Here is an 11,050-nt window from a genome sequence, read left to right as displayed (position 1 = left end):
CGACTCCACGACCGCAGTGGTTGTACCTTTTAGGAAAGTGCACTAACTTACAAAGGTACAAACTGACTAAGGAATTTACAGTATCAAACTAACCAACCCAGAGAAGAAAGAACGTTATCAGCGCTGATTCGTGGGGGCCTCACAATGAGTCAAGCTGAGTCCTGTCCGTGTAGTCCGATACGGCCTCGATACGCCCCGGATACAGGCCACCCCGAGCTCCCGAGAACGACAAGTGTAGCATGATTGGCCGAAATGTGCTCGCCACGCGTACTATGTACTTAATTGTAACTGCACAAAACACGTGCAATGCATGCATACATAGTAGGATTATGAATTGCATATGCTGCACACTCGCGAATATCTCGCCTTTCCATGTCTGCAGTGACAGTTTTCGATGTGTGCATTAATCAACGGTTGCATGCGTCATCTCCAAGTACGACTACGTATCTACACACCACGGAGAACTAAGATATGTTTCCGTCGGCGTCAATCCTCCTGATCAGTATTATGCAGATCCCTAGTCCGAATTGAACTCCCTTAGGAATCCTAGGCTGCCGACTGAATGTTTGAGATTAGTAGATGCTTGGTTGGCACGGAAGAGACGAAACACGGAGTTTCATACAGTGATATCTCAATTATTGTAACCAACAGATAAAGACTGTAGTTATTGCGCCTCGTGTGCACGGAGAAGTTAATAACTTAATATGAATCTCGTATTAAGTAAGACCGGAGGACGGAATTTCTCGTGAAGCCGCACGTCTGATTGGGTCTTCAGTCTATTTCAGGCCCACTGGACGGATGCCTTATGAGAGTCAATGCTCGTCTTGGCGTCCGGCATCCGGCAGCTGGCTGTTCCGTAAGAATAGAGATGCCTGTATCACATCTCTCGAGGTGATGCAATTCGCCAGCTGCGTGCCTATCAAATATGATATCAAATATGATATGCAGATCAATAGCATTTCGTCCGGAGAAAATATCTCCAGGTTCTCTCTATTCGCCGTTGTTAGTCCGGCCGTACGCGAGGCCTCCTATCGAACACCTCTCAGATAAGCCTGTTGTCGTTCGACTACTAACACAGCATTCAAAGCAGGCCTCGAAATAAATGGTCCGTTCAAGGTTGCGTCCATTAATCCTACCGTCCAGTACGGACYATCAACGTAGTATGGTGTTGAAAGTAGGAAAGCCGGCGTACCAACATTCTTAGGGTCTATTCTCCGAGCAAAGAGAGCCACTAATGCGATCAGTATAAGGACCTTGGAGAATAATGTCTTACATTCAGAAAGTGAGTACTTATAATGCAAAGATCCTAGCTCGGGGAAGTACAATTCTGAAGATAGAACCACAGAAGGTGTGTCTTCATCAAACAATGAAGAACGAATCAGCTTCATCCGGCAGATCCAGCCCAGCATGATTGATAATCGGATTATCTGACAGACAAAAGTCAGAATGGAGCCAACTCCGCGGGACTCGGCCTCGGCTTCACACTCTTTGTGCCCTGATTGGTGCTGCTCCTTATATCCGACAATCAGATAACGACAACCCTCTCTCATTGGCTTAAGACGGCCAACTCGGCCGATCTGATAACTCCGCACCGCAAAACCCCGACACCGGAAGATCACGTGATGCGATTTCACAGTTTGAACGTCACCGATGGAACTTCAACTTTTCTAATCAATCGTTCGCCACAACTTCTTACTCGTACAACCCTTGGTCTATTATCAATCAATCTTCCATCATCACATCACACACTACAATATGAATCCAGTTCGAAACATTATCCGCTCAGGACAGTTGCTCTCAGCTGCACGACCGGCTTTGCGGTCGCCGGCTGTTCCAGTTTTGGCGGTTGCTGCTCGCCGAGGTTATCATGAAAAAGATATGTCCAACCTTTTGCGAAGGTAGATGACGTTGAGGAAAGTACTGACAAACTCAAACTGCTAGATCATTATACGAATCCTAGGAATGGTTAGTACGATTATTTCATTGTTTTGTCGGTCGCATTGTTTTCCCCGCGCTCGTGCAAGGAGGTTGTGAAGGATATTGTACTGTCGGGGGTGCACCAGGCCATTGCCGACCGGATCAGAACTCGTTCAAGCGATGGCATCGTCGAAATCACTAGATTCTTGGGATATGGAAAACGAATTTCAACACGGGACTTCTCAACGGACGTCCATTTGTCGCAACGGCTTATGACGATCTCGGCATATCTATTCGGTTCATTCGATCAATCAGCTTATGGCGCGTTCATCGCCTTCTTCAAACTTAGTTGTGAAATGGAGATCTTCAATTCTATTATGTGCGCCTACGCGGGTTACAAATCTTCTCGATACACCTACACCAAAAATACGAGACGAGAATTCGACAATGGCATGGTGTACTCTGTGGACAATACGCTGACTGGATTTGCGCTCCTAATGCGTTTCGACGCTTTTTCGGGAAGCTCTTTTATGATTTTACGACGATTGCACATTCTTTTTTTTTTTTTTTCGTGATGAATTGTCATGAGGTATGCTAACTTAAATTTAGTGGGCTCTTTGGACCGCAAGTACGTTTTGATACGATCACTGTCGACATGAACCAGCCTAACCCTGTTACAGGTCTGTAGATGTTGGATCTGGCCTCGTTGGAGCTCCTGCAGTACGTATCTCATATTTGCCATTTATCCAAACCCTGCTAACCAATACTATCTAGTGCGGTGACGTCGTACGTTTCACACTTCTCTCCCAGTCGTCTTAATTCTAACAAAACAGATCCGTCTCGACATCCAAGTCGACGAAAAGACCGGCAAAATCGTCAAATCGGCCTTCAAGACATTCGGATGCGGTAGCGCAATCGCCTCTAGCTCATATCTCACCACACTCCTAGCCGGAAAAACCTGTTCGTCTCCCTCCCTCTTCGCCCTCTCTTCAAATCTAAAACAAACAACTGACTTGTGTTGGTGATGGTGCAGTGGAAGAAGCCGGCAAAATCCAAAACACGCAAATCGCAAATGAGCTTTGCTTGCCACCAGTCAAACTTCACTGCTCTCTATTGGCGGAAGACGCCATCAAAGCCGCTATTAAGAATTATCAGTCGAAGCGACCGGCGGCCGCAGCTACGAATTTGGCGGATACGAGTAAGGCGTTTGAGAGTGTTGCGCAGGCTTAAGTTGTTCCTTGAACAGGGGATGGAACGAAAGAAAGAAAAAGAAGAGAAATAGGGAAAATAATGATTGATATTTTATGAGGAGTTATAAATGTCTTTCATCTTACACGAGTGAAGGAGGGCTTTTGCAGTGAGGTCAGGCAATTTCACAAGAATGATTTCAATGGCCTGGCTCCGTCTCTTACCTTTACTTTTCATCTTGCGTACGCGTTTCTCAGATCAAATCGCCGAAACATCTGAATGATACCTCTCCTCACAAATGATCATTTATCTTGTGTATGTTATGTATAAAGCAAAATCCAGATATATTATTGCGCTGCAATTTCTTCTTTACATCAACTCTGCCTACGTAGCTAGATATACAAAATAAGCTGTTCAGTAGATGATGGTTCAACCATTAATAAGCCCAGCCAAAGCCTCATTAAACCTCCCTCCCTGCACACCGCTCTCATCCACGATCTTGTCTAGAGCAGCTAACTCCGCTTCACTGAGCTGTATCTCTGCGCTATTCTCTTCGACTCTAGCAACGGTCGTACAGCCCGGTATCACCACCATCCCATCCAACAACCCAATCCTGCGCCGTTGGGCAAGGACCCATGCAATAGCGACTTGCGCCGTAGTCACACCACCTGCACTGCGAGCCCTAGCGATTTTGCGTACTTCATCAGCGACACGCATATTCGCCTCGAATGCGCCGGGCTGGAAACGGGGTTGATGGCGACGGAATTCATTTTCGTTCAGGTCGGAGAGTTTTGTGAAGCGATCAGACAAGAAGCCGCAGCCGAGAGGGGAGTATGCGACGATGGGGATGCTGAGGTCCGCGCATGTCGACGCAATTCCGTTTTGGAGGATGTCGGGCGTGAACAGCGATAGCTCGAGTTCGACGGCGGCGAGAGGGTGAACTGCGTGCGCGCGACGGATTGTTGCGGAGCCGGCTTCGCTGAGGCCGATGCCACCTATTTTGCCTGCTTGGACGTATTCGGCAAGAGTTTCGATGGTCTGCTCGATTGGGGTTTTGGGGTCGATGCGAGCTGGCTCGAAGATGTGGATGGGTACTCGGCCCTGGAGAATGGAGAGGCAGTTGTCGACGCTCTTGCGGACGCCTGAGGGACTATTATCGACCCCACCGGCTATGAGCGAGAAGCAGCCTTTGATGCTGAGTGTTACTTTATCGGCGTCTTCAGGGTATTTGCGAAAATAGTACTCTAGCAAATGCAGGGAGTTGCGTTCAGGGGGTCCGTAGAATTCGCCGCCGTTCCAGAACGTGGCGCCTAGTTCGAGGGCGCGTTTCATTACTTTGACGGATTCATCGAAAGATGGGGAGCTGGGCCGAGAGGTGAGACCTGAGATGTGTTAGTTCTCAGAAGCAGGTCGTTGTTGTTCAGAATTCAAGGGTTCTAGGTTATTATTCACGTACCCATTAGACCGAAGCCGATTGGATTCACTTTTCGGTTGACAATTGTGGCTGACATGATTTTCGATTGATTATTGTATATTCAACAGAATGATATTAAAGATGCGGAGTTGTGAATGGAGTATTGAGTTGTGATCTGACTGACTGTTTGATCAAGATGAATCCACGGAAACAGGAGGTTTATATACTTCTCTGTGACTCGAGACGTGCACAAAGTCATATTCTTTGCCGGTCATTAGAAATATAAGTCCGATCCAACTTTCCCAACATCATCGTGGACGTAAATGATAGTACGAACGTCATACCGGGCAGGCGATATGAACAAAATGCAGCTGGCGCGAAATCGTACAGATCAAGCTTGGTTCCCGGTTATAAGAAGCGTAATTCCGTCTTGAACCTTGTATAGTGTATAGACCCCTGTGATCCAAATGGCGGTACCATATTTTTTCATCTAGGCTGGCGCTTGAGGAAGTATCTCGAGTGAAGTTCATAGATCAGGCTCCAACCAGACAGCTGGATTCCGGGTAACGCTAGAGGTAGCTTCCGACCTGGCCAGTCGGGTTGGATCCTCGTTTAGACTCCAAGAGAACTCCGTAGATGCAGATGACATTACCACCATCTGATCTTCAATCCGGAAGAACAACAAGAGAAGCTTGGGGGTAGAAAAGAGTAGAATTTAGATCGCGCCTTTGACCAATCACACAACTGGGCTTCGAATACGCGCTAATAGTAGTTTCCGATCCAACCAATAATATCACGTCTGACGTCTCCACATCATGATGAACTTCCTTGTAGTTGACTGCCAGGACGTCTTTATTTCCGATGGAGGGTGTGAAAACCATAAATCTGCTCGGAAATAGAATAGAAGCCCCAGGAGATAAATTTCCAACAGCCGAAACCCAACCCAATGGCTAATAATCTAGCAGACGGCTGTACGGCTCGAAACGAAGTGCTCGGTCGAGACATGGGCCAGCCTTGTCCAAGAATTCGTTTTCCAGTACAAAAGGGAGACGGACTGGTAGCGGCCATTGCGGTACGAGTGGATAGTATGGAAAATTGGACACCATAAGGTGGAATATATCTCGGTCTTGGCTTATTGGGGGACTCATACCATGGAGTCTGATACGTGACGCTTCTGCAGGAAAGCCAAACGTGGCTTCTTCGTTCCCATCCTCCTGCTCCAGATGGCTTGACTTCTCCACATCTATGACTTTCTCTGCAATATCAGCCAGAAGTTCCCCTTCTAGGCCACATCGACGTAGGTCATCAACTGCCATACGCCGAAGATAACCCACACGGCAACGAGTAGCCACAAAGAACAGAAGAGGTATCAGCTCTTCCTGCGTCATGGATATTAGAATGCTCTTTCTGAACATGATCGAGTCAAAGACCACTCTGTTGTTGTCGAAAATGGTTTCTTGTCCCATATCTTTGGCTTGATTCATGAATGCAAGGCAGGATTGATATAGGCGGAGGATGTGGCAATTGACCCTGTCATTAATGGTAAAGGTTTTGGCTGAGTAGGTTGACATCATGCGATTGAAAGCTTCAAGCCAGTGATTCAGTAATAGAGCCAGACGGGAAGAGACAAGAAATGTGGTGTGCCAGATGTGTTGTGTATTGTGCGAGGAATTTGCCTCTGTCGCAACACAGATGGCTGCAAGTCCAGCCAAATATCTGCTGGCGTCGTCCATGTTCGCAAATTCAGGCAATGTCGAGTTGATGTCATCGACGCTGAACGATGGATCCTGGTAAGGTTCCCAGCATAAACGCTTCCGAGATTCTCTGTAGCTTTCCACCTCTTGTTCCGTAAATCCAGATAGAGGTATGCGAGCAATTGGGTTCAAAGCCCGTGACTCCAGCACAGCTACGTGCGTTTCCAGTCCCTTGTAAACCTGCAGCAACTGTGCGAGAAGTGGGTTCCACCCCGATGATGCCTTAATCGCAGCCAAATTATCGCTACGTGTTGGTGACTTTCGCTTGTGAATATGTTTCGAAATAATGTCTCTGCCAGCCACGATATGCTGGATAGCTGGATAGCAATTTCCCTGGAGTTCTTCAAAAAGACAAAAAATCAGACATGCTAATAGCACGATATTCACGTCTGGATCTGGACTTTTGGTTAAATATTGTAGTGCTTTGCCGTAGTGGTGATAAATCATTTGCTGGTTTGGTTCCTCTGGTATCATAGTCTGGTCAAAGGTACGTGCTTGAGTGCTAAGCAGGTGGCCAACGGCGAGGATAATGTGCTGAATAGCAGCCTCGGCATGGCTCATTTGCAATATATAAGTATTCCACAGTTCAGTACTTGCGAAATTTGTCAGCATAGGCACGAAATTCATAAACTGCTGAAAAGCTCGATGGTCCTCTTCCGTTCTCAAGTGTTGAGTTACTGGAACGGCAAGCAGCAACACAGGACGGCGGGCTCTCGTCAGAGACTGTGTAGGATAGCCGTCGCAAATACGTCCAGTTGAGAGACATTTCTGACATTGTGGTTTCTGCTCATCGCATTTGACTTTGCGTATTCTTATTGATCATTAGCCATTTATTACCCCTATGTTGTCTCTCAAGTTCCGGTCGACTCTCGAGACCACTCAAAATCAATATATGTTGCGCCTGGCACATACTTGCAAGTAAAACAACCAAGAGCCGACTTGCGTCTCTTCTGGTGGTCCATTACCAACGGGGACATGTCTTCAGAGATTGAGCACCCAGGCCCGAAAGTCCTGAGCAGACTACGTAGAAAAAGATTGAATATCGACAGAAGTTGAGTTGAGGATGGACGAAAGCTGGCGGAAAGTGCGATAAGGCCGAAGCGATAAGATAAGCGATAAGCTTGTCTACTGAAGACTCTCTGTTCATCCGTAAATAATTCTCTTTGACCTTGTAGACCTCGACGCGCTCGAAGACATCTTTCAAAGTTCAAGAGACCGATAACACTTTTCATTCACCTACCTTGAATATCTTTATCGAAAAAACCAATTTTTACTACGGATCCTTAGAGCTCTCCGACCGTTTTCCATCAGCCGAGAGATTTCGACGCGTCAGTTTCGCGTCCGACACAACACCACGAATTATTTCACGAAGCTGCCAGATTGGCTTCGAAGAACACACTGATATCAAATATATATATGGTATTGGAATTAGTGGCGAAAATGTCGGACAACAATCAAGAGGAAATCCAAGCGCTGGAAGAGGTACATATCCCAGAATCGAAACAACACCTGGCTACGGCACAAATGTCCTAACATTACCAATTGTTCGCTTGTAGCGATTTAAATCTGCTCTATGGCTCGCTATCGGCAAAATTGTCGATGAAGAAACCATGCAATTAGGCGTCAATGCTACCCCCCAATTTATCGGAGCGTTGACGGAGATGGTATGGGCACAGATTGGTTAGTCATTCAGTCAGATATACGGCTTGTCACGAAGCCAGCTAGCTCACATTCTTCGCATGGATACAGAATCAGTCAGCCAGGACTTGGAAGCATTCGCCAAGTATACCTCCCTGCCTTCCCGAAAAAAGCTCCTCGATTCTCAACGCATCGGTCGAATGATGACTAACTCTATGACATCTTAGACACGCCGGCCGATCTACAATCAACATCAATGATGTGATGCTTCTAGCGCGACGCAATGAAGGTCTAGAATCCATACTAAAAGCTTTCGTTGATCAGCAGAAAGAAGCGGCCCAGCAAGGATCACAAGCCGAGGACAGCGATTGAGGGGGACCCGGCTTGCGTCACTCAGCATGATTAGAAGTGGAAAAATCATCACAACATAAACGATCAGATCTGATAAGTGGGGAGCTCATCGACCCACAGAATCTTGACAGGCCGGATGGGGTCCCACGGCAACAGGTCTGTTGCAGTGTTGCGGCATTATGATTGACTGGATCTACCGTATTTTTCCTGGAGCGCGAGTCGCGGGATGATCGGTCTCGATGATTTGATTAGAGCCTTCAAAGGACTATTTTTGTGGAGAGATGGTCATGGGACAGTGATTGGCGGGTAGGATGCCGTTCGCCACAGTAGCGTGAGGAGATTGCGAAACCGAAAAACCGGTTACAGCTCGCTTTTTTCTTGAGCTAGGGTTGATCGTTAATAAGGATGTATTATCCCCCCATTCCTTGTCCTATGAACCAAGGAAAATTGGATATGAGAAGGTCCCGCTAAAAAAGCCAGAGACAAAGGATAACTCATCCGCTTTTTGTGTTGCCACAGTGTGATACCGAGAACATGGTATATAAGCTTGGAGTACCGACAATGGATCGCAATAAATGGAAGGCTTTGATAGATTTTAGTCTTAATAGAATAAATCCACAACAGTTCAGACAGCAGAATCGCCGTTCATAACAATTGACATTTCCGCTATGCCTCGACTTCCACGAAATATTCCCAGAAACCCGTCGCCCTGGCTCAAAGAGCCTTTGGCTACAATCAAGGAAATAGAGATTCCGACATGTCGTGACGGATGGGTTACTGTAAGTTTCGCTCTATCTCTTTCGTGGTTCATTGCGGTGGTCTTACCAGATCTTGGCTCTCAAAATAGGTCACCAATTGATATATTTTCTTGTGCGAAATTCAGATAAAACCGACATATTACACTGAGTCCATTAAGAGTCCATATTTTGCCGGCAACGATCGGTCGAAAGAGCATGATTGCCATAATCGGCAATATTCAACGCGAGCTAAAAATGACCCGGCCTTTGAATCTTTGAAAGGAACGAGACACGTGAATTGCGAAATGTCCGGCATCGTTCAGGATGTTGGGTTGGGCGTGTCACGGTTCGTGAAGGGACAGGGCGTCGTTCTGATGCCATTGCAATCGGAATATGATCTTCGAGACTTTGAGCATGGAAACCGCCAGCGCTTTATAGAAGATGGTTTGATGGATTCGAAAGGTATGCTTATCGCTCTTCTAAATCACTAGCAACGTCTAACACTGCTATTGCACAGTTTTTTTTTCTGCTCCCTCGTCATATCTGTACCCTCTCCCGGCGTCGATCTCTCTGCAAAGCGCCACATATCTCGGAGCACTCGCAACAGCCTACCATGCTTTACTACGAACTTCTCCGTTTCGCTCTCTGGACAACGTCCTAATCGTCTCCTCCAATTGCGTCTCACTATTTCTCATTCGACTATTATATTTGCAAAACGCATTACAAATCATGGTCGTTGAGCAAGATCCTTTTTTGAAAAGACTCGCGATCCAGTTCGGTGCTACTCATGTCCTCGACCCCGGAGATATCGACGTCTCCGAATCCGTGCGCTTACTTACGGACGACATGGGCGCTGACGTAGTCTTTCAAATCTCGGATCAATGTGATTACGAACACACGCCCGCTATTACTTCTAGCAGCGCTATGCTCAAAACCATCAAAGCCAGGAATGCAGCCCGGTCTGCGATTTCAGCATGCCGCACCCGCGGGACGATAGTGAACATCGCGCCCCGCGAAATGTATGAAGATAGGAAAAGCAAGTACAGGAATGAGTTGATGATGCATGAGGTTCAGTACATGGGTTCTGCGGGGTATGATTTTGCTTCTCTCAAGGCCGCTGTTGGGCTGATGGAGAGGGGGGACGTGATGTCTGAGGGGATAAGCCTGGCGTGAGCAGGCTCTTCCGATTCCTTGCATGTGCCTTCCATTGCATCTACTACACGGTACCGATGCGTTTTCGTGGTCACTGTATTGGTTTTTATACGTGTATTTGTTTAGTATGAGTGATACCCGTTCAGCGTTCTGCACACCTGCACACTATTTGCGGCATCTTATTTTTTTAAATTATGGATTATATATTTCATCGTATCTCAGACGGAAACTTACGTCTTTATTTTGCATATGTAGAAACTTTTCCGAGGAGGATTCACCCTTTGTTCCGGCCTGAGTACGTATATATTTTCGTTCAAACCAACATCCGGAGTTCTTGACGCGTAATATCCAACACGAAAAGACACAACACTCCAAAAATAACTTGTGCCGAATCGGCTTGACTGAAGCAGCCGGTACGTCTGACTTTTTAGTCTGAAAGCATTGGCCCCCATGTTCCATTCCCACATCTTTTCTTTGATGATACGAGTCATCAATTAGGTACATCGGAAAAGAAAAATCGTCCTTCTGGTCTCGAATGATGTTTCAATGTAATTCATGTGTGTTTCCGCAAGCTATCGTATTATGCCTAAGGTTGGGCTGCCAGCTACACGACCGTTACCACTTTTCGACTACGTGCATTGTGGTACCAGGTACTGTCATATCCACAGAGATTGATAAATCATTGGTCTTAATCTTCCGCATCATTACGTCCCTGCATGCGTGTTAGTACGCAAGGGTAACCATTTTTGGATTGGAATTGTTAGGGCTTCGTTCTAGGCACATTCCCGTACCTGAAATTAGACCGTGGCGCATGCTAAGCATCGAGTTCGGCGTTCAGCTGCGCAGCCGGTTCCTGGGCTTTTACTTCGAGCTAGATACGCCATGGCTTCACTCGTGCG

The 11,050-nt window shown here is 46.8% G+C and overlaps 5 protein-coding genes across 5 annotated transcripts; 3 read left to right on the top strand and 2 right to left on the bottom strand.

Annotated features, from left to right (window-relative positions):
• Nucleotides 1–2,273: 2,273 nt before the first annotated feature.
• Nucleotides 2,274–3,147, top strand: BHQ10_003280 (uncharacterized protein; the record flags this gene model as incomplete). The annotated part of the gene is made up of 6 exons (XM_040875519.1): nt 2,274–2,418; nt 2,527–2,545; nt 2,598–2,637; nt 2,692–2,703; nt 2,751–2,877; nt 2,951–3,147. The coding sequence occupies 6 exons, from the start codon at nt 2,274–2,276 to the stop codon at nt 3,145–3,147; spliced, it is 540 nt and encodes a 179-aa protein (XP_040731784.1).
• A 387-nt stretch (nt 3,148–3,534) lies between these two features.
• On the bottom strand, nt 3,535–4,616 carry BHQ10_003279 (uncharacterized protein; the record flags this gene model as incomplete). The annotated part of the gene is made up of 2 exons (XM_040875517.1): nt 3,535–4,487; nt 4,562–4,616. The coding sequence occupies 2 exons, from the start codon at nt 4,614–4,616 to the stop codon at nt 3,535–3,537; spliced, it is 1,008 nt and encodes a 335-aa protein (XP_040731783.1).
• Nucleotides 4,617–5,469: 853 nt separating this feature from the next.
• Nucleotides 5,470–6,885, bottom strand: BHQ10_003278 (uncharacterized protein; the record flags this gene model as incomplete). Its single annotated transcript, XM_040875516.1, has 1 exon — nt 5,470–6,885. One exon carries the CDS (start codon nt 6,883–6,885, stop codon nt 5,470–5,472), a length of 1,416 nt encoding a protein of 471 aa, XP_040731782.1.
• An 828-nt stretch (nt 6,886–7,713) lies between these two features.
• BHQ10_003277 (uncharacterized protein) lies at nt 7,714–8,283 on the top strand (the record flags this gene model as incomplete). Its single annotated transcript, XM_040875515.1, has 4 exons — nt 7,714–7,755; nt 7,830–7,937; nt 7,995–8,056; nt 8,139–8,283. The coding sequence occupies 4 exons, from the start codon at nt 7,714–7,716 to the stop codon at nt 8,281–8,283; spliced, it is 357 nt and encodes a 118-aa protein (XP_040731781.1).
• A 1,021-nt stretch (nt 8,284–9,304) lies between these two features.
• Nucleotides 9,305–10,172, top strand: BHQ10_003276 (uncharacterized protein; the record flags this gene model as incomplete). The annotated part of the gene is made up of 2 exons (XM_040875514.1): nt 9,305–9,461; nt 9,517–10,172. 2 exons carry the CDS (start codon nt 9,305–9,307, stop codon nt 10,170–10,172), a joined length of 813 nt encoding a protein of 270 aa, XP_040731780.1.
• Between the last annotated feature and the right edge of the window lie 878 nt (nt 10,173–11,050).

This window comes from Talaromyces amestolkiae, assembly GCF_001896365.1.
Source record: "Talaromyces amestolkiae strain CIB chromosome Unknown scaffold5.1, whole genome shotgun sequence".
NCBI lineage: Eukaryota > Fungi > Ascomycota > Eurotiomycetes > Eurotiales > Trichocomaceae > Talaromyces > Talaromyces amestolkiae.
The sequence above is the reverse complement of the archived record's forward strand: the minus strand, read 5'-3'. Positions and strand labels throughout refer to the sequence as shown.